Source organism: Diadema setosum, chromosome 13 (genome assembly GCF_964275005.1).
Source record: "Diadema setosum chromosome 13, eeDiaSeto1, whole genome shotgun sequence".
Taxonomy (NCBI): Eukaryota; Metazoa; Echinodermata; class Echinoidea; order Diadematoida; family Diadematidae; genus Diadema; species Diadema setosum.
Window position 1 is genome coordinate 12,206,553 of NC_092697.1, and position 26,966 is coordinate 12,233,518.

The 26,966-nt window shown below is 38.4% G+C and overlaps 1 protein-coding gene across 1 annotated transcript in view; it reads left to right on the forward strand.

Moving 5' to 3' along the window:
• Positions 1-26,966, forward strand: part of LOC140236740 (pikachurin-like) — a 151,718-nt gene that overhangs the window by 114,080 nt on the left and 10,672 nt on the right. The window contains exons 4-8 of the mRNA XM_072316667.1: positions 7,381-7,585; positions 17,788-17,932; positions 18,751-18,949; positions 19,666-19,791; positions 23,940-24,180. Of these exons, the coding sequence (XP_072172768.1) occupies positions 7,381-7,585; positions 17,788-17,932; positions 18,751-18,949; positions 19,666-19,791; positions 23,940-24,180 (916 nt within the window). The remainder of the gene's footprint in view (positions 1-7,380; positions 7,586-17,787; positions 17,933-18,750; positions 18,950-19,665; positions 19,792-23,939; positions 24,181-26,966) is intronic.

Sequence of the window (26,966 nt, forward strand, 5' to 3'; positions counted from 1 at the left end):
TATATACCATTAGAATAATGAATGAAACAGAAGATAACCTTCCGAGTATACTTAATGAAAGTACTTCTAGAAAACATTGATTGAAGTATACATATACGTTTTATTACCATAAAACTGTTTATCAATACTTATCAAGAAACAAAGTTTTAAGCTTATACTTAAAGCTATTCAAGCTCTGAGCTTGTTTTAGTGAACGATCAAAGGAATTCCAAAGCTTAGGACCAGTAAACATGAAATTTCTGTTACCAAAACTAGTTCTATTTTTAGGAAGATGATAATCATTCGCATTCCTCGTTGAGTAATTATGTATAACATTATTTTTTCGAAACATTTCCTTAAATACAGCAGGGGTAGCGTTAATTTCTACATTGTACATAAAACAACCCAGCTGAAGACGATATAAATCAGTAATCTTAAGAATACGGTTTTCTTTAAACAAGACATCAGTGTGTGATCTATAAGCGGTATTGCATATTAAACGCATCGCTCTTTTCTGCAAGAGAAGTACCCTGTCCATTTTTTTTTTTTTCCATTTTTTCCATTTATGTGTGAAGATACTATATTTTGGGGGTATAACTTGTGTTATTTGTATTTTTTTTCTTTATATTCGCTAGTCCTGCATAGCGTGAGTGAATTTGCTGGTGTAAAGTGGATCTGTTTAACATTACCTCTTAGCGTAGCATGTGCTGCCAAATTATGACTGCCGTGGCAGTGGTGAGTGGTATGAAGTGCTTGCTCAATTGTTTTCATGACAGTCCTTGAAATGAAAAACATGCCAAAATTCACCTTACCCTGCCAAGTGCAAAAATTGACGCCTCGAAAATTTCTGCTCTTAAAGTAGCAGACATTGGAAATCTGCTTATTGGCAGATCTTGTGCAATGAATGTATATTCCACTTCATCAAAATATTCTACACATAGAAGAGTTCTGATGGTGTATGTATATTTGGGAAAGATGCATAAAATCCAAGATGTCAAAGGTTCTTTTTGATGTTAATACTCTAAATAGAGGATCTGAAGGATGATTTCCTAAGGAATTCAACGCTTTGTTATAATCAAATGCAAAACCAGAAAGGGCAAAGAATGAACCACAAATCAGTGTCTCATTGATGCAACCTGTGGTAAGTCTCTGTGATGATATTTCAGACTTTCTATGAAGTCTAAATTTAGACAGTTATACAAAGCATGTGATCTCATAGGGCACTTCAGGTCCAATTTTTACCCCCCCCCCCCAGTTTAAAAAAAAAATTTCAAGCTAATTTATCTCAGTTTTGTTTCTGTCAAACTCCTGCCTATGTAAGACCTTGTTAAAGACAAGATCTGTATTTTGAGGCAACATATATTTAAAGAGACACATACAAATATAAACAAACAACTTGATCAAATGATCAAAACAAAAGTAGATTCATTGTGGAATATTATACTAGTACTTAAATGTCAAAATCATGATGCATGATGGTGAAAACTCCATTTGTACACTTTTGGCTTACCTCTGTAGCAATGTAAGGCAGTTTGAATTAAAACAAAAATGACAAGATATCACATTGGGCATATCCACTATTATAATGAATGAAGCCTGCATGAGGCTCTGATTACATCTACATCAATTAACCCTTCTGTGCCCACCAGGAACTACATTTTTCATCAGCATACCATAATCCGGCAGAACTTGACTTACTGGTCCCAGTAGTTGTAGAATAGCATACCCACTCTGAAGTTAGCAGTGTGCCTCACTCAGTCTAACCAGGAAGCCATGGATACAATAGGAATGAGGGGGGATCAGGCGATCTCTTTTCATGGACAGTTCAATGTCCAGACATCTGTACCAATTCAATCAGTGCAGCTATCACTTTTAGTTTCAAACCATTTCTGACCTCCATAATGCTAAGAATTCATATTTCTTTGGAAACCTGCATATTGTCTTTGCTGTGAACTGTAGCTCCTCATAGTTTCCTTCATGTTTCTCTCTCTCTTGTCTGCTTTTTTGCATCTGCAATATCAGCAAAGTTATCATTGATATACAATTTTACTGTACCAGTTTATTTTTGTGAGATGCGCTTTGTGCGTGCTGTGTATTTCATATTTGACCACAAAGTATTGTTTATTGTTTGAGAAATATGAAAATAAACTAAACCAAAAACTGAAAGCACTCCAGCCTGCCTGCCAACCAGCAAACAAAGCACAATAAAAGAATCATTTGCTGCAAAGGTTAATCGGTCATGATGTGCATGGCATTTAGTGAAAGTGACATTGCTGGTAACATGTGGACAGCCATGTCAGTGTGCGTATCTTAATGTGAAAGTATGGATTGGTGCTTTGAATTAGTAGCTTTGAAATGTAATATAGCCTCTTGAAAAGACATAACAAATCTCACCCAGCTTAACTCTGTAGCAGTGACCTTTTGAAAATTACATTTGTTTGTCAGGCTCAGTCTTATTGCTTTATAAGAGGTGAATTACACATGTAAAAGTCAAGGCATTCATCAATTTTAATTAGGAAGGCTAAACGAGTAATCTTGTTTGCTTTATGAAGACAAGAAGGTGAGGTCATCAAATGCCGTCAATACATCAAAGAGGCCATGAACTCCCCATGAATGGTCTGTTTCTAGTGAATGCTTGGAGATAAGAGTATAAAGAGTTGTTCCACCAGATGACTTTCTTTGCTGTTTAGACTACTCTGGAAGTTTTTTGTTTTTGTTTTTGTTGTTTTGCACACAACTATTTCTGGCAATTCAATGCACTTTGCAGAAACTCTTTAGACATATTGACTGCACTTTTTCACAGTGGATTTTTAGAGAGATAGAACGAGAGAGATAGAAATCAATATTGAGCGTGGGTGCCCGGCACTGGAAAGTATGAAATATGTAACGTGATGCAATACTAGACAATGATGCTGAGCTTTAGCGGATGGGGGTCTGATTCGCAGACTAGCCGCTGCGTGCGGGATCATCCGTCCACTGCGGGACACCAATTCGGAGAGAGAGCACGTATCGGCGGCCAGCAAGACATGATAATTGAAAAACAAACTTTGCCGTTATTTGTCTCGTCTAAGTAGCGAGAGGGGCGCGGAAGATCGGGGGGAAAACCTATTTCTCAGCATCACATTTTGTCTCTCCTTTGCTTTGTGAATGTACTTTTTCGCACACATTGAGAGCAAAGAATTGTCCACTCTAGCCAAATGCTCATAATAAAATGGTCCTATGAAGGTTGGTAATTTATTTCCTCCAGGGATCTATTATTACAGACTTGTTAATTTTTCTGGTAAGGCATTAGAACTTTGCTCAGACTGAACTTTCAACAATGTCTGTGTCTTGTGTTTGTGTGTGTCTCTGTCTGTGTGTACACGTGGGTGTGTGTTGGTGTCATGATATGAGATGGTAAGTGGTCCACAAACAGCACCGATGCAGTCCTGATGCTCAGAGCGGATGTGACATTTCGGAGAGCACACACGTGGAAACCCCTTGAGATGCATTCAGCGCAGCATGATGCCAGCCTGGTGTAACCGGAAAAAAAAAAAAGACAAATGAATTCTTGCCATTGTGATCAGGTCATTCTGGTGGAGCATTTAACGCGGACCGAGACTCGTGTTGTATTTGAAGCACTTTCCAAACTGTCGTTGGCAACCAGAAATATTAATTCCATGAGTAAAGTGAGAGAAATGGACTACCGAAGTGATGGTGTCACAGTCTTCTGTTATAGATTGGGTTGGAACCAGGTGCACATATAAACATGAGGGCCGGGTGAGGTTGTTCAGGACCAGTTTCCATGGCAATGAATGGCTATGACATCACACTTTGGCGCTCTATATTAAGAACTTAACAGATCTGAGTCGGTTAAGCAAATGGAATCTTTGAGGCAACTTCAGCAGAGAGCATGAAAAATACAGTGAGTGTAGAAATACTTTTGGGTTTTGCAAGATCATCAGTATACTCTTCCCAATTATGTCGCAATTAATGTTCACTTGGATTCAAGAGTCAGAGTTACATCTCATGGTATCTTGAGCAAAAATATGTAAATAATGTGGGTTGCATTTGAATTTGCTGTGACAAAAAGTTTTCGGAAACTTGGAAAAGAACATTACAAGCAGATGTGTGCTTCCAAAAAGCTATCTCAGAGACCAGTTTTATTGTGTATCTGCTGAAGATGTTAACCCATTGAGGACGGACTGATTTTGCTATTACACGCATTTCCCATAGACACCTGCCCGAGTATTCTCGGGACTCATATCGGGATGCAGAAAACCCCATAGTGTTAAAATACTGACCAAAGTCCATTGCACAGAAAGGGTTAAAAGTGAACAAAGACATGTGAATAGCATCAAATCATTTGGGGACATTGCTATCGGTTTCTGCCTAACCCCTTGAGGACGAGACCCGAGTATACCTGGGCAAGTGTCTATGGGAAACGTGTGTTGTAGCAAAATCAGTCCGTCGTCAATAGGTTAAGCTTAGAAAGTGTGATGACAGAAGGACTCAAAAAGGGAGAAGGGACAATTTGATGGAAATACTTCCACTGTGACTCACGAAATAAGGAAAAAATCAACTTTAAACTTTGAAAGTACAAAGGCCTCATTGGAGTATAAAAGAAGGTAACCAATAACTCTATGTGGATTACTTTCTAGATATATCATGGCATCAGTAGAATGGAAGACTCACTCTGATGAGATAAACATTTGACTGAAAAAGCTTACCAAGTCGAAATATGTATACTATCTATACTTCCTGGGATTAGAAGTTCTTCTTTGAAATCTCATTAAGCTCTGGCTCTACCATCATTAAACAGTTTAATATGATTCCAGAAATAAATGGTAAATTGTCAAAATTGCCAATAATTATCCTATAATCTATTTCTGCCGTCCATATATTCTGACAGCTCAATCGTTAATATGATTCCAGAAATAACTGGTAAATTGTCAGAATTGCCAATAATTGTCCTTCCATTTCTTTCTGCCATCCATATATTCTGACAGCTTAAGTTCAATTGCCAGCAATTTTTCTGCTATAAGATATATTAACTAGTAAGGAGAAATAGGGGAAGAGGCCTTAGTAACTGTCCTCAGTTAGTTGAGTCTGTTTCCAGCCCCCAAGAGGGAGGGTAATTCGGAATTCATTGCTATACAAAAAAAAAAAGGAAAGAGGAAGCATCAATTTTTCAATATGAGGGTATTCAGTCACCCCTCACTAAATCCAGGGAGGGATCTTGCTTTCTCCATTTAATCCCCTCACCCATTTTAAGTATTAGATGCCAGTTCCTATTACTCCGCCAATATTGTCTGTCGGGAGATTTATTGAATCGCGCCATATATATGTGCGGGGCAGACTCGCCTGGAGTGTCCCCGAACGGTATGATCGCATTTCACGCGTACAAATAAACACGGCTCTTCCCCAGACCCGGTACGGCAACACGGCAGACAGCTTTACACTTGTCTCAGTCTCGACAAGTAAATGCCGCATATTGATCGGTGATGCTAAGCGTCCACATCTGATGATATCGTTGTAATTGTACTTAAAGGTAAAATACTCCCCCGCCCTCTTTTTTTCCTGATATACTAGTATGCAGTCATAGCTATTTCAGTCAGCAGCCTTTTGTGGTGCTGATCCACAACATTTTTTTTTTTTTTTTGGCCTCATCAGATAAACTGCATCCGTGCATGAAAAATTGCAGTAAGATAGGATCTCGGATTTTTCATGCACCTGTGACTAATAAATTTTGTATGGCGTGCCAAATTTGGTTTATAAAATATTTGTACACTTCTAACTTTACTTCAAGAATGAGAATAACATCCTGTATGAAATTGCTTTTTGTTAGACATTACATTGAGGTCGTTATCTACATTGTCTTCATCTTAAGCCATAATTTATCTAAGATTTTCACTTTCATTATTGTCATTGATATTCACATTTCTGTTTTGATCTGATTGTTATCATTAGTAGCAGCAATAATGGTGAAATTTGGTGGTATAAGGAGTAAAATGTCAAAATGTAACCCTTACAAGATTACCATCTTGGAATGCTATTGGGATCGTGTGCAGCCAAATCTCCAGCGGTATTGAAGTAGTTAATCATATGTTTGCTCCATATAATCATATCTATCACAGGCATTTATGCCATATATTTACTATTATCATATTGTTATGGTGTCTCATAACTTGTGTAGAAATATCTTACCAATTCCAAATCACTTGATAGTCCAATGGCTTTGTGCCATAAATGGTATTCATTACTCCAAAATAGCTATAATAAAGATATTTATATATGTCCTTCATGGGAGATGTAATACCACAAAATGTACTAGCGACAAAATGCATTTAATTAATTGCACAGCAACAGACTATACATGTTACCCTAATGATGAGTAGTTTCATATCTAATGCTGATTTTGGCAACTGGCCAAGGACGGGCTATATAGAATTCCGAGGACGAGGAGGCTGATGACATCATGTTGAATAGCGCTACCGCTCGTCGATTACATTCTTTTCTCTCCTTTTTTTCCTCTATCTCTTTCTGACTGTCTCTCCCCTCCATATTAGTATGTCATGTATGTGATGATTCATGTGTGGATAATGTAAATAGTCGCGTATGTTTCAACATCCTGCTTATAAGTACAAGGAGATACTTCTCTTCATCTACATCTGTGTCTTGTTATTTTCCCTGATAAGATTTTGCCGTCTGACATTTAACAGAGGAATTCTCTGTGAATGTGAGGACGTCATTTTCAAAGAGATAAGAATGAAATACGGATGCACATGTAGTATAAACTGCATTGAAATATTGCGTAGCAAATATTATTGAGACTGAGATTTGTCAAGTACTCGAAAACTCCTTTTGTATATAAGGCCAGGGCAATTTTTATTTTGAATAATGGAATGAAAAAAAAAAAAAAACACTGCAGCTTCTGTAGATGTTTTCATTTGTCATGTTTTCTTTTTTTATTCTGTATATAGGAATGTGAAAAACATATGTAATATAGTGTCACTTGTTGTCCTGATTAGTTAACTGTGCAAAGCTGACAAATGTGCTTAACCCGTTGAGGATGAGTAACGAGTAAACTTGGGCAGGGGTCTATGGAAAATTGGTGTTGGAGCAAAATCAGTCCATCCTCAACGGGTTAAATGAAATACTTGAACTAAAGTGCTTCATATTAGGCCAAGGGACAAAAGCAAGTCATCTTTTATGCTCATCCCAAATCAATGTTTAGTGAAATGAAACCCAGATGTTTATTTCACAACTTCTAGAAAAATACAGTGAACCAACGTCATCAATACCTACACCACTTTAATGAACAATGTTGTTTTCTGTCAACAGTAGAATTGATTGTGATGATGTGGCTACCAAACTATATTTCACCATATTTCTCTCCCCGTTTGCCTCTCTGCCGTGCAGCTGTGGACATCCGCTTCCCCCGTTTCTATGGCAACTCCTTCCTCTCCTTGCCGGTGGTGACTTCCAAGTTCTACGAGTCTTTCTACATCACCGTCACCTTCAAGCCGGAGAGTCTCACCGGGCGACTCCTCTTCGCTAGTCAAGACGAGGACGGGACTGGCGACTACTTTGCCATTGGATTAGTCGAGGGGAAAGCCGTCTTCAGGTAAGGCAATTTGAGACCTGAGGGTAGTGACAAGTCCCATCTGAATTTCTCAAGTTCTATTTCTAAACTTTGCCGGAAGGGTCTGCTGAGTGCTTCTTTCACAAAAGAACAATATATGCTCTGGAAAATTATTATTTTTTTCTTGCAGATGCCAGATTTGGGTGTAATTGGTAAAAATACTCTTTTAAACTGGTTATGCTGGTGCTAGAATAATTGTTTGTAAAGGGTTTGACCATCTTGCTCAGTTATTTTATATCATTCCAACTCTCAGTCAATCAACATTAAACGAAAATATTCTAACTGTCCAAATGTAAATACAAAGTAAGGCGAAGTTCATTCACAATACACACGGTACTCTTGTTATTTCATTGAAGATTAAAACATAAGTGAATAAGAAATCATTCTTGTTGAGTGGTTTGTTGTTAGGGTTTTGACATCAAATGATAATGCACACAGGCAAGTTGGATTTCAAAATGTTAATTGCATGATTCCAAGTACCATATTTCAAAGGAGTGACATAGTTTATGAGTAGCTGTTGTCATGGAAACATATGCTTCCTCAAAGATTGTAACTACAATAAGGCAGGCCTACTGGACAGAAATGATGGCAGCTGCATTTTCAGTTATGTTCCTTCTTGAGAACTTCATCTGTCCTCAAAATTTCCTGTCTGACCATCAAGATGCAGGGATACTGGTACTCTAAGCATTGTAGCAGACTGCAGCCTCTATGCAAATTAGTGTCCAATTAGAAGATGTCTCTCACTGACATTGCGTGTGGGGAGAACGCACAAAGAGGCAGCATTGTATCAGGGCCCGATTACATAACATACTATTGACGTAGAGCCGTCTGAACCAGGGTAATTGATTTCGGATAGACGCGGAGAGATGACATGTTTTAGAGGCTGTGAAATCGGTCAGGCGAAACCATTATTGCTGACTTCAGTAGCTATTTTCTGCTGTCTGTCAAACCTTTGTGTTATTGTGAGGTCAGATCTGGTAGTCAATATGAAGTGTGTGGGAAAGCTTTAGGACATGAATGATATGAATAGACAAGATTATTAATATAAGGTCTCTATCAATACAGCATTATTAGTTTTCATCCATGCTGTACAGGAGAGTGAAAAAAAAAAATATGTGTAGGCCCTATTATCTTTGGTTGATCTGGTTGCCTGGATTTCAAGCAACGATCAGTGATTCTAAAACTTTTAGTCCATTGTGCTTTTTTGCTTGGGTCATAATACATCTAAAATCAGTCTGCCAAAATAATGTGACTTGATCAGTATTAAAGTTTCTTTTGCAACAATTCCTTTCTTAAGATGAAGATTCTATAGTCTGATTGTGTTTTTGGCGAGTGTTTTGTGTTTGGAGTTACAATTGAGTATGCCACTCAAAATTTCATTTAGAGTTCAAAACTGTAATCGAAGTCGTGAATGCTCATTATTTGAATTGTGAAAAAATTATGCACAAATAGGTTATTCCTGTTAATATTGAATAGCTATATTTTTAAGTATTTCTGAACAGAAAATAATCAAGTCAAAGGCTAAAGTCTTGTGCTATTCCACCATCATCATCAATCTGTAAAGGGTACAGCAAACAGTGTACCAGCTTTAAGTAACTTAGGAGGTTATTCTATTCACTGGTAAAGGAAACAAAGAATTACAGACCAAATATGGGCTAATTCTGACAATTATGTTTTTACTGAATATAGAGTATAATAACATAATAATATAGAGTATAAATATAGAGTATAATAACATAATTCACAACTACTCCCATGCAGTTAAATAGTCATAAACCCAAATTTATGAGCGATTAGATCAAACAGTATATGCCCTGCTTTCTTTTCTTACCCCATGCTAATACTTTTTACAGGAGTGCTTGAATGTACCCAGTTGGCAGAGTAGATAGTAAAGTCGTAAAGAGCAGCTAGTATACACGTAAATTATTGCCTCATCATTGAAATTTGATGCCAAGACTTGCAATCTAGAGGGCTTTTTACACTTGTAAATTTTTGCTTAGTCCTGTACCAACGGTGGGGCTAAGGGGGGGGGGGGGGGGCCTTAGCCCCACCGTTGGTATGGGACTATCCTTAGCCCACTTTCTGTTTACACTCGTTTTTGCCAAAGTGGGCTAGCCCCACCGATAATCCCGTACTATCTGGCCCTGCAAAATAGCAGGGTTAGCACCGCAATTGCGGTGCCAAGCAAGTGAGTGTAAACAGAATGAAAAAATAATCCGGGGCTAAGCGACGGAGACGAAGTCTGACCCCCACTGACCAATCAGAAACGAGGTAATCAAGTGCTGCCGGTGCGTGCGTGTACGTGTACAGTGCACAGCGTAATCATGAATATTCCTGTGGTTTGGAAAGTCCGGGGCTAAGAAATACGAGTGTAAAAAGGTCAGTTTTCTCCTTAGCCCCGGACAAGAGATAGTACGGGACTAATTGGCCAGTGTAAAAAGCTGAAAAAATTGGTACAGGACTAACGATAGTCCTGGGTCAGAGAAAGTCCGGGGTTAAGAAACACAAGTGTAAAAAGGGCTTAGCAGGGCGAGGTAAAATCTGGCAAATGGTCAGTGCTTCATGTACAGCAGAAAACATGAAAGATGGATAAACCGGGAAAAGATACCAGAAGTTCATCTCCTTTTTCTGATGCCCTGCGGATATGTACTCCCCCTCATCTGAAACCTCCCCGCCCCGCGAGTGCCCTTGGGGTAAAGGAACATCCGTCATCACCATTCCAATGTCAAGGGGAACCTGCCTGGTAAAGGGGCTCCTCTTCTCCACAAGACCAATTAATCATGGCATTGTGACACCACAATTCATTTGCGGGTTCGTTGGCAAATGAGGAGCTGCCATTGTCAGTGCTTGCGCAAAAGATGGGAGGCGGGAGAATGGCAGTAGGGCAGGCGAGGGCGTTGGTGTAATAAGGTGCCATTATTGTGGAGCAGTAATAAATCTTGTCCAAGTGACAATACAGGGGCCCCCCTTTTCCAATGTGAAAGGATATTGTATTCAACTCATTTGGAAGGCATTAGATATGATTAGGAAAGTGAGTTTGAAAGATGGGATTTTGATGTCTAATTTACTAGAATGAATCTCATGCTTTCAGCCCCAATCTGTGGAAATGTGGACTTTGTTACCTGTGCTGAAAGACATGAATAAACTGCATATCATTGCCCCCCCCCCCCCAAAAAAAAAAAAAAAAAAAGTTATCTACATCAGATTTTTTGGACCAGTCATCAAGTGTAAGTCCAACTCTGGCAAGTTTCTTTCCCAATTTTGTAGATTTTGTGAAATTTGTTATAAAAGGGAAAGTAATTGGATGAGAATTACTATTGTTTTTAACAAAAAGGACCCCTTGGGAAGTACAATTTTTTTCTAACAAAATCAGAACTTTTCAATGTAAACCGTCAACTTGGAGAGGTTCAGGACTCAGCTTGTGTTATTACCAAAATTAATAATAATGACCTCTAGTTGGGCAGATCATGTCCTTCTGTCTTCTTGTTTTTAAAACTTGCACTATGGCATTTATCAAAGACATGTAACCCTTTGGGTCAAAAATCCACTCCCTGATTTCATGTGGACTGTTTATTTGGCCTGACATGTAAACTTGCTCAATTGTGGACAGATGCTACCTTTAATGCCTATATCAGAGAATGAAGCCACTGACAGTATGAATGATATCGAAACTGTTTCAGAGCTAACAATGTGTTCGTAAATCTTCCCATTCTCAACTTTCAAATTGATGAATATGACATTCGATACCCCTTCCATGATTTTGTTATAGAAAACTGTCATTGACATCAAAATCCACTGCAGCTTCTCGCCAGGATTATGCAGGAAATCCCAGTGCTTTTCTGTAGCTATGTAGATAAAGAAAATCTATGGTAGCTGAGAAGAAAAAAAAACACCGAGGAAAAGCTGTTTAGATTGTAATTGTGTGGGAGTGCTTTATCAGGTTGAATTCTATTAGCATTGACAGTGCCATTCAAGCTAAGTGAGGGATTAGTATGAAAGAATATCGGTGCCACGCTTTCAGACAAATAGAATGCGCTCTTTGAATTGGGTCAGATTTGAGGATCGGCTGCTGTGCAGAAATGAAGAGAATCGGGGATTGTGATTCAGTCTTGCCTTTCAAAGTGGCGGGTGCATGACCTCTCGTATGGAGCTCGAAATTGGTTCATGATATTCTATTTACTTTGCTTAATCACATTATGGGATGATTAATACTCGAGTCATCATTGAAGTCAGGTACGTTTTGCGTACCTCTCCGGCAAAGCAGAATGTTTTGATATCAGTACTTTTTCATTCGCCTGTTTGCATGTTTTTATTGTACCTCCTTATCTTTTTCACCCTACTAAAATGTTCATTATCACAATCATCTCCTCTCCATATCTGTACCACTGAAAATGAGCCGTTTGTCCATATTTTGTAATTATACTTCACTACATCTACATGTACAGTATATCATTTTAGATTGAAAAGTAGTGTAATGATGTCGCATTGCTGGAGTCAAATGAAAATTTTTTGAATCAGTTCTTTTTTTCATTTATTTCAGTTGGATTTGCAATAAGTTGGAATGTATTTCACTCTGTCAAATAGGTACCCATACAAATTAGAGATTTGAACATGAATATCACTTAACTGGCTACAGCAACAGAAACTATGCAATGTCTATCATGTTGGGATTGGCCGACTATGAGTATGGAGCTGCACAAGTTTACCCATTCCGGGGGCATAATCTCGTATGAGACGAATTTTAACTGCTCTGTTGCCCGCTCGGCTAGCTGTGTACGTCAGAAGACATTAAATGCAAGCGCGATTGATTGCATTCTGTCGGCACGTCAGCGTTGTACAGTGAACTCTTTAGAGGCCGCATGGGAGTAGAGTCCTCCATTCAAACATCTCAATCCAAGGTGAAGAACTTTTTGAGGATGAGCGGCATAAAAAGATGATGGCAGCACGGCGGATCAATAAAAGTCCTTTCCCCAGCTCGTTCGTGGAGATGCTTCAGGATGTAATGTGTTTGGGAGGATTATCCTGTCATTGAAATCATCACGGTTGAAGGCAGGAAGGGGGGGGGGGAGGGAGAGGGGGTGTTTGGGGATGGGGAATGGGGGAGGTTTCTATATAATGCCATGGTGACTGCAGTCCGGTGGATCGATATGAAATCATTCCCCATCCCGGCTGTAGAGATGAGTTGTTGAAATGTGTCTCAAGTTAATCTAAAGATCAGTGACTGAAGTGGGGGGGGGGGGGGGGGGGGGAGCTCCAGTGACTCAAACTATATGATGTCACTATGATGGACTAACAAAGATTCTTCCCACCTTAGTGTATAATGTGCATGTTATGTTATGTTTAATATGTTATGTTATGTTATGTTATGTTATGTTATGTTATGTTATGTTATGTTATGTTATGTTATGTTATGTTATGGTGTGTTATGGTGTGTCATGTTCTGTCATATTACATTACACTACGCTACACTATGTTACAATACATTACATAAGGTTAGATTAGATTGGGTAAGGAAAGTTTTATCAGCTAAGGTCAGGTCAAGCTAGGTCTGATAGATTAGGTCATGTTCCACTATGTGTTTTGTTGGAGAAGGAGAGAGTTGCAGTCAATATGTGACTTTCATCTCAAATCTTGAGTAAGTCTTGAAAAGCCCAACAGTAAGCCCAAATGTATGAAACAAGATATTTATTAAACATTCACAAAAAAGGGAGAACATTAGATGTGCATTTAGATTTGGCTCTATGCCAGTAATTAGTCAGATTCTGCAGTTGAAATTTACACTAGTTTAGACTGAGAAGGAGTGCAAAAACTGAAATTTCATTCATTGGCCAGAATGATTGTCCCTGCTGCCACAAAACTCCAAGAAACTCACTGAAAAGAAGTCCCATGTCTTTACTTCTTGTGAAAAATAAAAGAAGACAGAAATTAGGGATGGAATGTCTTAAATGTGAAACACCAGAACCGACTGTATTGTGTATTGGCTTTGCGCCAAAACAAAGTTAAATCAACCAAATTCTAGGATTTGGCAAAGTACTCAAAATCAATTTGTTCAGTCTTTTTTTTTTTTTTTTTTAAGTTCTGTGGCAACTAGTGACATTTTACTGCACTCCAATTTGTTGTAGCTAACTGATGATTAAGTGAAAGGGTGCATAGGCTAGGCACTGATATATCCCCAGAAGACTGGGTTGCTCTTAAAAGACATCCTATCCATTTAGATTAGACAATGTAGTGAGATTAATTTCCTTGAAAAAAAAAAGTGAGATTGAAGGGTATTCTAGATCAGATCTTTGGTGCTTCTCTCGAATCTTTTGACAATAGGCAGCGATATCTGTGCGGAAGTCTTTGATTTCAGCAAGTATGAACTAATGGAATTTGTATCATCAATTTGCTCCATCTGTTTGCATTCATGCCTCCAATATCCTTGTCTTGTCAAAAGTGCCTTTTATCAGAAAATATGGTCTCATAGCTGCTGTCACTTTCAATCCTGTTAGTTTGCTCCTGTTGATAAATAAAGATGGAAAATGTTACATCCATGTGTGTTCATCTTCTTCAGTGTTTGTTTGCTAAGGCATATATACCTGTTCTGTGTGAAAGCTTTTTTCAAAGGCTCTTTGTCATCTGACGATTTTAAAGTCAAACTGCACGATATTCTGGAATTGGGATGAATTACTTTTATGGTGCACAATATTTGTTTTGTTTTATCTTTTTTTTCCCACTTGGAAGGTTGTTACTTGTTTTCCTTACAATTGTTCTGTAAAGAAATATTCTCTTTGAAATTTGTCCAAACAAATCAAAATTTCATGGTAGAAAAATGTATGTTCTGTACCAAAGATGTTCTATGTCAGTGAGTTCTTTCATATCCTCATCTATTTTCATTTTTGATAGATAGTTAATTTTCATCTGTATGTGGCATTTCTGAAGTGATGCAAAAGCTGATCCGACTATGGAATATCTCAGAGTATTTTTGACATTAGCATGTTAAAACATACCATACATTTGTAATTCTGTTGCTTTATAATTACAGTTGATTCTCTTTTCATATCCGGTTTGACATTGTATAAAGAATACGACTCACTTTACTGTGAAACAATTAATTTGGGGATATCATGAATGATTCTCGAACATTTTGAAGAAAGATGTGTGTATAGTAGATTGTATAGTAGATAGACTATACACATCTAAGTATGCTTAATTCTTTAAAGGGATGGTATGGTTTTGGTTGAGATTCAGGTTTAAACTTTTTGTGAGATTTGATGAAAGTCATTCTTGAAATGGCTGAGATATTAAAAAAAAAGAATCTCAATAAAAGATTAGACACACCTTTTATTAGGATGATTTTGTTTTGCTTTGTACCAGAATACCTCAGTCATTTCAAAACCAATTTTCATCAAATCAACTTTAAATCACTCTATAGAGTTGCATGCTCTTTAGGATTTCATATAAGGGGTTTCTAATTAGACATCTCTCAAAAAAGTTAAAGCTTGGATCCCCATCTCAGCCAAAAACTATACCATCCCATTAATATATTTGTTTTTAGGTGGACTCCAGCTTTCCCTTTCTTTTTCTATCTCTCCCACCCTCATTTCTGCTTATCCTCCTCTTCTCCCTCTTTAAGTCCCTTTTAATATCTCTCTTTTTTTCTTCTCCTCTCTCTTCCTCTTTGAGTTCCTTTCCAGGACAAATATGATAGGTACTCTTCAAGTGTTCTTTGCAATTTAATCCCTCTTGATATCAGTTTTGTACACGCATCATCTTTTAATGTAACATTGTGCAATTCAGTCGCCGACTCCAATACCATTGAAATAAAACCCTTAATGAATTGGAATTGAATCAATACAGGCTGCCTTTGAAAATGAAGGGCTTATAGAGTTCCCTCCATGTAATTTTCCAGTTCTGCTTTACGAAGGGATGGAAGTTATTATTTATTACTTATCATTATTCTTCTTGTCTTTTTTAGAAAATTCTCTTTCATTTTTTTTTTCTCCCTAATGAGCGCAGGAAAATTTGTCCAGTTAATGCCATATAATGAAAATAAGTAATGAGTTTATAATTTTTTTATTTGTGAATTAGTTTGAAATGCCTTTATAACTTTCTTCCATCATAAGGCCAGTTTGTTATTATTGCACCAGAAACATTCAAATCTTCATTAATACCAACTTTTCACCAGATTTTATTGTCAACAATTTAAAATAATCATAACTGAATCTAATGTATTTTCATAGGATGAAACAAGATAATCCCTAAATAATAATAATAATAAAAAAGAAATACACATGGTTGACAAAGATCCACTTCCGTATATTGAACTCGTGAATTTACTATGCTTTAGTCCCACATAATGGCATCAAATTTGGACTGACTCCTTTCATTCCCCCTCCGAAATATTGCACACACAGTTATTTTTCAAAATGTGACATTTCTTTGCTCTGGAACCCGTAAAAAATTACTCTGGAAATTTAGGCCTATTTTCCACCAGATTTGGAGAACTCATGATTGGGATGAGATATCAATTTCTTGCTCCCATTCTATTATCCCATTAAGAAGCAATAGGAAGTCAAGAAAACTGTTCAGAAACAAAGAAAAAGTTTGTCAAAATAGAAAAAAATTAAATATTTCCAATCACAACCAGGCAGTGAAACGCATCAAGTGATCATGAAGTTCTTATTTCAGGATGCCATGCCCCTATATCTTGGAAATCAGGTTTCAAATTCTGCTACAGAACAAAAGAGAAAAAAAACCCAGAGAGACCATATCTATTTAGTGTCTATGCTTAGAGATATATAAATATACTCTTGCAGCTTCTTACAAAGTCCTGTATAATTTTTGCATTGTGCAAAATTTTGCATGTATGGGTATATTTTGTGAGTTGGCAGTTTTATCTCACAAGTATGATGGGAATAGAATAAAATCACATTTGAGATTTGGTTTAGGAATTGAATATGCAGTCAAGATATCATGTCGGGGCATATCAAACTTATGTAGAAAAATGTGGGAGTGGAGATATCGGGCACAACGAATGGAGCATATTAAAGATAATAAAAAGTTTTGGTACCTCAAAAGTTTCCCTGAATTTCCTTGTCTTGGTTTGTGTTTCAGGTTAAAGTACGTTGTCTGTGAGAATTACTCGCCCCAAAGTGCTCTCATGTCTTAGTAATCATGCAATAATGGTTTTGTACCAGAGCCGTCGTGGTACCGCGGCGAAAATTATAGTACAACGTATGTGTATTGTACGAAACCACTGACACCTGACTGCGTCCAGCACCGTGCAGCCCCATACGCATAGCTAACAGTGACCAGCAGCCCCATACGCATAGCGTAATGGGGCTTCGCATTGTAGCATTCAGGATCATGAAAGAATTAGTATCGCGGGTAACAGTCAATTCAAAATCCAAAAATTTCTTCAATTTGACGACTCACCAACTAAGTTGAAGTATTGAAAACAGGCTTCGGACAACGTTTGGTTCTGCCAATAGTCCCTTTCTGTTCGAATTGATGACTGAATGTGACTCGGTCGAGAGGACCTTGGGAGAGCTACATACACTGAATACTACGACCAGCGCATGCGCACACAAACATCTTATCCGTTCATGGATTTGAAATCTGTGTGCATGCATGTGATGTGTTCTCATGCACTGGCTGTAGTATTCAGTGTACGTAGTTCTCCCAAGGTCTCCCAAGGTATGGGGCTGCTGCTTAATTGCATGATTACTAAGACAAGAGAGCACTTTGGAGCGAGTAAGTCTCACAGTGTTAGTTATATGAAAGGTACTTTAACCTGAAACACAAACTAAGACAAGGAAATTCAGGGGAACTTTTGAGGTACCAAAACTTTTTGTTATCTTTAAGTAGAGTGAACACCTGACAGTCTTTTGGCTCAATAATTCCACCTATACCATATTATGCAGTCTTTATTTAAGTTGCCTTGTTTGTGTACATATGTTTGTGTATGTTCGTATGCTTAGTTCATGGTCATGATTATAATATACTCAAACATTTCATATTAGGAAATGTTTGTCTCCACTTGGAGCACATGCAGAGGAAATGCTGAATACATAAGATGAATGAAACTGCTTGAGTAATAGTGGACTGTGTTGATTCTTAGCCTGGAACTTTTCCTCCATTTCATTGTTACGATTCTTTCCATATCTCTATTTCAGTTGTTTTCTGTATTTTTTTTTGTCCAGATATGACTGTGGACAGGGTGCAGCCATCATCACCAGCACAACAACAGTCACTCCCAACAAGTGGCACACCCTGAAGGTTGGGCGGAGCCTCCGAAAGGGATGGCTGCAGCTAGACGATGCCCCCATCGTGAAGGCCTCCTCCCCTGTGAGTCAGCAACTGGAACCCTCCTCCTCCTCCCCCCACCTTGCCCTGAAAACAAACAAACAAACAAACAAACAAACACAAACAAACAAACAAACAAACAAACAAACAAACCAGAAACATTAAACAGTAACCGTGAACTAAAGCTGACACCCTTTTTTCAGGGCATGAAGCTATGGCATACAACTCTTACCACGGCATACTTGCCAACTAGTAAGATTTTATCAGATTCAGTAAGATTTTTTATGTTAAAAATAGCAAAATCAGATTTTCCGTCAGAGAAATCAGATTTGTAAAAAATATTTAGATATACCTTTCATGTGTATTTTCTGAAGATTTGACCGAAAGTAAGATTTTTGACTTCAGTTTGCATATAAAATAAGATTTTTGCAATCCACAAATAAGATATTTCATCTTGAAATGTTGGCAGGTATGCCACTGGCATTCACTGCATTGCATGCATTTGATGTAAACTGCAAATCTTGGCTGCTTTTGGAACTCACACAGGTTTCATGCATGCCAACATTTCTAATTTTACAGTAGTTTGCATTAAAGGCATTATTTACAATTTGCAGATAAAACAAAAACCCAGCTGTTGAGCTTCAAAATATTTCTAAAATGTGAGTTAGGGATAGAAACAACCAATGTCAAAATTGTAATCAGTATAATCAATGTTAAGTACTATTGAATATACAAAATGTGAACGATAATTATAATAATGAAATTGTTTCTATCAAATAAACCGTCTATAGTTATAGCCTTGTGCAAGTTTGAAACTCATACCGTAATTGACCTGACCTTTGACCTGTATCGTCCAACAGGGTGTCTTCTCCAAGGTGACGGTCAGAGGTGATCTCTTCATCGGTGGTCACAACACGTCCGAGGACTTCAGGGACGGCCTGAGGGTCAAGCACATGTTCAAGGGTTTCAGGGGCTGCATCGAGAGCCTCTTCCTCAACAATCAGGAACTGGACCTCCGGCCCCAGCCCAAGGGAGCTATGGTCGATGGCCATAACGTCGGTGAGTGACCCTCGACTCCGTCCATCATTTAAAACAGCACCATCCTGTCACAGAGTTTTGGACTATTGCCTACATTATCTCAAATACTAGACCTACAGTTCATGTTTTCTTGTTGGGAGCCTGTTGCGCCCAGATTGACTTGAAGTTGGCAATGCACTTTTAGTAAAGATGGAAAAACATACAGGAGAAATCCTTGACCCTAAACCTGTCAAAAACAAGATGCAGCATGAATACCACTTTGATATGCATGAGGATTGTTTTGTATCTAGGATGATAACCCCTGTGTACAATTGCTTATTGCTGTTAATGCTACACAAGCATACCTGCATATTAATTTCTGGAATTGTTATTTTGTGATTCTGTAGTGAGGTCTTATTGAATCTAATAAAGAGTGCTAAAAATGAAAATTTACGTACAATAGTTTTATCAAGAGAATCCCAGTCATCTGCTTCTTTTTGAAAATATTGATGATGCAAGTGTTACTATCATTTTATCATTGTTATCATCATTATCATATTTGGTATCCTTACAGAAAAAGCAAACAGAAAGATTCCTTGCTGAACTTGCTTTACAATTGGTACGGCACAGTGTGTAATGCAAAATTGTGCTTGCTTGCAAAGGAAGGTGAAATATTTTCTTATTTTTAGATTTTTTGATTTGCAGGGTATATGATCAATTGTAACTTTAAAGGTCAAAGTTTATCCTTTGCTTCCCAGGAGAGTGCAGTGAAGGAGTTTGTCAACATCAGGTGTGCACCAACGGAGGGTCCTGCATCGTGAGGTCGGCAGATCAAGCCATGTGTCTGTGCCCGTTGGGAACCCGCGGCTCGGTCTGCGAAGATGGTGAGCTTGCATGATTCCATCTTATGCACAATGACCATGATAATACCTTCTCGAGATTTATATAGGACTCAATACGAAATTTACTGTGTACTTGAAGCGAATTAATTTATGGCTGGAACTATTGGTAATTTTGACCCTTGTGTGAACATGAAAAAAGATCACTGTTAATCATCTAATCATAAGCTTGCTTTCTTGCATACATCCCTTTGTTAGAAAGATGCGTATATGTATCATCCTTACATCCTTTATCGGGAATACATCGCAATATGAAGTATGAATATGAAGAGTGTTTTGTCACCATGTGAAGATGTTTTATCTCTTTTATGACTGTTTACACATTTTTAAAATATGTCTTACCAAAACTGAACCCCCTCTTCCCCTAAAGAAGAAAGAAGAATCTTAGTAAAAAAAAAATCATGTGCATGAAAAGACAACATGGTAAAGAACCAAGTAAAGGTTCCAAAAAAGGGAGTGAGAAATGCAAAATATTTTTTTTTCTTTCTACAATGACATGTGGCCTTTGCCTGATACAGACCACCTACTTAGCTATTTTGTTGTTGTTTTGTTAGCTTTCATTTGTCTCTCTGTCTGCCCTGTCTGGAACTCTTTCTGCCACCTATATTCCCTCAAACTTATCTACCCCTACTATATCTCCCCGATCACTCTCTCCATTTTCCCCCCTTCACTCCCCTCCATATCTCTTTCTCTCTCAATCTTTCTCTCCTTCTTTCTCTATTCTCCACCTTTATCTGCATGATATTTGTCAACATTTTTCTTACTTTTTTTCATGACACTTGACGTTCCATATCTGTCTCTGTCTCGTCTATGACCTTTTATTTCTCTTCGTATGTTACGGTTCTGGTATCTTTCTCTCATTTTCTTCTCTTCCTCTCTCATTCTTGCTTTCATTTAGTTATCTCTATTTTTGTGCATCTCTAAATATCTCTTTCTTCATCTGTCACTTTCTTTCTCTCTATCTTCTTCTTCCTCCTTTCCCCCTCCATCTCTCAATTTATCATTCTCTCGCCCCTCTTCCCCCCCCCCCCTTCTCTCTCTCTCTCTACACCTATTCATTCTTTCCGCCCTTCTTCCCAATTCAGCCATTTTTGCTGATTTGGGGGGCTACAGTCAATTGCAAACACATGTGGTGTTTAGGGAGGTTTTCCTTTCATTCCGTCCCCGGGTTAATTTTGCCTCCAGTGTTGTTGTTTTCGCGAAGGGTAAGTTTGGCGGGGTTCAGTATCCAAAGTGGGTGTTGTCACAGAAATGTAGGTGTGCGTATATGTGTATGTGTGTGTTCCTCCATCTTCCCCTGTGCATGAAGTTTGTCTATGACCCCAGAAAAGGACACTTTTTTTTTCTTTCTTCATGGTTTATCAGCAACTCTCTGATAAACTCTGAATCTTTGGAGCCATTTGTTTGTGACTTGCTGCAGCCCAGACCTGGGAGAACTAACTAAGCCCACCTGTAGCAAATTACCTTGCTCTTCCTATGTCTTCTTAGGGATGTTCATGCATCACGGTTGCTATGAGGGGTTGCTAGGGTGGATGATTGGATTGATTTCAAGAGATGCTCTTTGCAGGAGACATGCTATTTTTCAGCAGTATGGTGGGAAACTGAGATGCAGTCATATCAGATGCTTCTTAATATATCTCATCAGGGCCAATTAATGGGACCATTAGTTTGGGATAGTCTCAAATACAAAATACTCCCAAAAATATTATCTTTGTAAGACAGAGCATTTCACATGAAATGCTACTGTGTTTCTAAACTGATTCGGCAATGGTTAACCTAAGATCAGTATTATGGATCTATATCATTTTCTTTGCTTATATCTGTAGTGTAGGAGAGATAATCTTTTTTGAAAAGATGTTGTTTCTGACAGAAAGACTAAGCAAAAATTTGATATGTGACTCATTAAACAAAGGTAAAGTCAGACAAGGATGTTAGCACAACCTATGACCCTGTTTAAGAAAAATCAGTTGAATTTAACTTTAACATTTATGGAACTTTACGTTGTATTAGGGTATCTATTCGGGATTCTTCATGTCTGACCTGATTGTATCTAGATGTGGAACTTACCCAAACTTGGCTCCAAAACAGTTTTGGAAAATAGTAGTTTGATCATTATTTTGATTTTGATTTTTTTCTTCTTCTTGAACATCAATAAAGCATCTGCTTTAAGTGAGTGTGCAGCAGTAGAATGTTCAAATCTTAATGCATAGGAGTGATATATGTATGAAGTAAGTATTGTAGGTACCAGTGTATCCTCTGATTCAGATTGGATAGATATTTTACATTTCCAGAAGCATGCAATGTGTTTTCAAATTGCAAGGAATAAACACCCTTTTGAAGACATGCACTTCACATAGGTGTCTTTCTCATTTCATTTTTATCGAAAAGCGTGATGAAAATAGGTCCTTGTAAACGTGTGATACTGATGATTTCATTTCCTGTTAGGCACTTTTTTTTCCCCTATGATAATATCGTAATGCCTTTATTGTGAGAGCACTTTGCGGACATGAAATTATGCCCAAGGCTTTTCTCCAGTCCGCAGCACCGCCCTTTGATGGTGATAGAGCAATGACTCTGCAACGCTCTGTCTGCATCATGTCTTGTTGCCATGGCGATATATGGCATCACCTTGCCAAAGATGCCCATTTTTACCTCCGGCATATTATAGGTTGGGGAGAATTAGATGTTGAGTAGCCAAACAGGCACTTGAATGTGCCATGATATGAGGGAGACTCTACAGAGTGGCATAAATTAATGATTGAAGAGTATAGGAGGACGGCCCTGCAAGGGAGACAAATTCCTCTTGAAATCTCATTAAAATAACCCAAACCTCGGGGTAGGTAGTGACGTATTGACTTCATCTCCATTTTGCTAATAAATTTGTGGCGTATTCTTTGGAGCACTATCTTGAGAGTCTGTAGATGGTACCTGGTATAACACAGTTATATGGTTGTCAATAACTCTTGTTATTTTGTGCTTTTTTGCTCTTTTTTTTCTCTTATTTTGTGCTAGCTTGAGGTATTTTTGTGTAGTTGTGACCCCATCGGTCGTACAAGTATAGAGTTATGCTGTGATATAGCAGTTTGGTGTTAGAAAATGAAGTCATAGCACTACAATCTTTTTCATAAACTAGCAAGCTGAGACTGGTTTGCTGTATGTTACACTAAACTCACAACAGAATTTATTTTGCTTGTTCTGGGTTTTTTAACGTGGCTTCCACATTTCTGGAGGTACAATTTTTGGTATTTCTGATCTCTTTTATGACATATTGAATAAATTAATTGAATTGAATTGAATTGAATTGAGTTGAACTGAATTGTGTTGTCGTATTGACGTAGGAGAAATTTGCAACTGGAACAAGATCAGCTACTGATTTTTTGTTGTTGAATGAAACAAAGTGACGCTTTATTCTACATAAGCACATTGTTACGACTTTATAACTGTCCTAGAGCATCCTCCATTGATATCTGCATGTAGAGTTTATTTTCACCTTATGGTATTCATCAATTGAAAAAGAAGAAAAGGAATATAAGAACATAAAATATATCCCAACACTCCACCCCTGAACCCTACACTATTTTGTCAAGATTTTACGTACTTATTGTAATCTAGGCTCAATCTTTGACTAAATGGCTGCCAGCAATTATAGATATTTTAAGGCAAAGTCATTTCACTGTGCAGTTACATCCAACAAGCAGTAATTCATCTTGATTTTGATGTAAACTCCAAATTTTATTGTCCAAGAATGGAAATTCATTTTGCCCAATTGATCGTGGGCCTGGCAGCCACTGAGCAGCACCAGATCGACGTTGCTCTAACCTTTTCAACTGTTGAACGGCAAACAAGGTAGCAGCAACTCCCATCTTTTAACGTCTTTTGGTATGACGCAGCCGGGGTTTGAACCCACGACCTCCCGATTGTGAGGGCAGCCGCTGTACTCACTGAGCCAACATATCGGATAGCCTACATACAGAATCTCTGATATTTTATATACAACATTTTCCCTTGTACACTCCTTTTTTCTCAATGTTTTACGTGACAGAAGAGGCATATGGCTTGTCAAAGATTCATTCCTTGAATGTGTTCATGTAATTGCTCCATAAATTTTTGCTTTCTTGCTGCCTCCCCTCCAGTGATTGAGATCCACACCCCATCCTTCAACAGCTCCCACGCGTCCCACATCGCCTTTGACTCCCTGGGCAACAAGCACCTCTCCTTCCTCCAGATGGAGGTCATATTTAAGCCGAGGGAGCCCTCGGGGATCCTCATCTACAGCGGCTCCGACTCCGGCGGCGGCGACTTCTTCTCCATCACGCTGGAGGACCACTACGTCAACTTCAAGTTCGACTGCGGCTCGGGACCGGCTGTGCTGAGGTATGCATGCGTCCGTCTCTGATAGCCTACATGCAGAATCTCTGCATTGCCTTGAGGGATGTTCCAACTTATGATTCTAACATATCACATCATGTCTCACTGTGCTGAGGCCTTTGATATATATCACAACAAACTGGCACCATCAGATAATCTGAGATAGTATGCAGCCGACATCTGGAAATTGCACATCTGTAGTTTATTAGTTTTCATCTGTTGAAAGCAATATAACCTGTTTAAGAGACACATGAGGCATCAGTATAAAGTTCACCATTTTCCTTGAGGGCATGTCATATGTGAAATACCATGCTCTCCTGTTATAATGAACACGGTTATAACGCAATTCCGGTTACAACGGAGTAAAAGTTCAGGCCACAAGATTATCCACTCTATGCATTTTTATTGTTTATTTATTCAGTTATACCGAAATTTCGATATAACAAAAGAAAACGGCCGGTCCCAAGGACTTTGTTATGGGAGTCAACTGTAGACCATTTCAATATGTTTTTACTCTTCCCTTTACTAGAAATAAAGTGGAATCATTTGATACTCTTTGAGATGTGACTCTCTTGTGCACTGGATCTCTACTTCATTTCCTAATTTGAGGGATAGAGTAATGCTGATCTCCAACAGAGAGGATGGGACAATTGGATTGCATTGAATTGTATTAGGAGTTGTTTTGTATGGCTGTTAGGTAAGCAATTAAATCTTTTGATATGAAAATGACTACAGGAACAACAGCTCTTAAGTCCCCTCAGAAGAATGAGTCAATGAGGATAAAATGCCTTACCTGAAGGTGCATGCAACCACTGAATGCTGCTGGCAGATGCAAACAAGAGACCAGAAGATTTTAAGAGACCATGTGCTCTTCTTATCCGCAACAACTCCTTGGAAATTTTGCAGAAGTTAAACAATGTCATGAGATGAAGCTCTTGAACAGAGGAATATCATTGTAAAGAGCTGCTTGGGACCATTAAAATTCCCTCATTATATTGGATTGATATCAATTTATCAGGGATAAAAACAAAAAGAATGTAAAAAGATTGGGACTTGCAAAATACTGAAAAACCCAAAACATTTGCAGAATGAACTTTCATGAATAAGATTAGAGTCAATGACCTATTTCGGGGCATAAAACATTTGCGAATGGGTGTCAGCTCTTGGCCCTGAGTAGTCTGGCTGACGATAGATTAAGTCCTGTTACAGTGGTATAATGGTATAGATTATAAACTCCGAAGAAAGGCGGCGTTGCACAAATATATTCCGTGAAATAAATTGTTTATTATTGACGAAGCTCGGTGCTTTCCGGCTCGTCAAAATGAAATAAAAATCAAGTAGTACAAAAAATGAACAATTCAAAGGGTTACATAAACGAACAGTATTGCTGCAAAAATCACTGTCCTACCAAATCACATTGTGGCAGACATACACCCAATCATGGGATTTAAATAGTTAAATAGCACCTGGAAAGGGGGGGGGGGTGTGCGGATCGAGCTACCGAGTCCTTCAGTTCACTCGCGTGAAGTTCACAAAGTTGGAGTGTCCAAGGGTCTTACTCGCGGGAGAGCGGACGACGGGCAGGTGCGTCACACCGGAGGACGAAGACGGTGAGTAGGTCCGAAGACGGGGCTCCGAGACGAACGACGCCGACAGATGCCGAATGTCGACGAGTGTTTGGCGAGTGGCGTGATGCCGAGTGCCGGGGATGCTGCGTGCTGAATAGCAGCTCGGGATTGATGAGTGCAGAATGTCGCGTTATATAGCGATGCGGGCTGGACGTTTGTCGTGAGCTTGGTCGTGAGCTTGGTCGTGAGCTTTGTCGTGAGCTTTGTCGTGAGCTCAGCTCATAAGCCCAGCTCATCCCTGAAATAATTAAAATATCGGGTTAAGCAAATAAGGGGTAATTCTAGCGTTCATACCTTTAAACTTCCCTCTGCCATGTGTCTGCCACTTGTCTGCCACATTCATTTTAACAGCAAAAGGTTTATGCCTGTATATATAATTATAATCAATTCAATTACATACTTAACCATTACAACAAATCATCATATCAATTATACATATCATAGCTTCTATACATTGCAGCTTCATAGGCCAACATATAATTACTCGGTTAAAGCAATAATTTCCTCACATTCAAACCGCCTCTTCCTGTTATTATTCTCACTCAGAAATGATACATATATGCAACTCGAAATTACTGCGGACGGTGATAATAATACCTCTCAGAACATCAAGTAATTACGTGTAAACAAAATTAATGGTGGTAGCTCACCATAATATTCATTCCTTTTGCCTCACTATAACTTGAAACAAACCCTTATCAGTAATTGGGATGCAATAAACAACGCACATCTTTCTCAAATTACAACAGTTATCTTCTTTACGTTATAAATATCTTCCTTCTTGGAATTCAGTTTCTATACCAAATATATATAAAAACTAATTACACTTCTGCCTTCTGGATATTACAATTCTTCAGACTTACCAGAAGCAAAAAATTACTTTTACTCAAATAATGCAGGCAATTAACATTTTCCTCCACTTTGAGTTTAAGATACAAAATTACTTAACAAAATGCAATTAATATAACTACTTACAGTTCATGGAAGGGGTGAGTCGAGCTGGGGGAAGTTGGGGGCTTCTCCTGGCCTGTGCTGCCAAAAGTTGCGCTGAAATGGGCTCCTCCTGGCCTGTGCTGCCAGAAGTCACGCTGTCTGCAAATCTGTGGTTTTGCCAGCCATGCTAAGACCACCTTGCAAATTATAGGGCGTGCCTCAGCCTCAGTG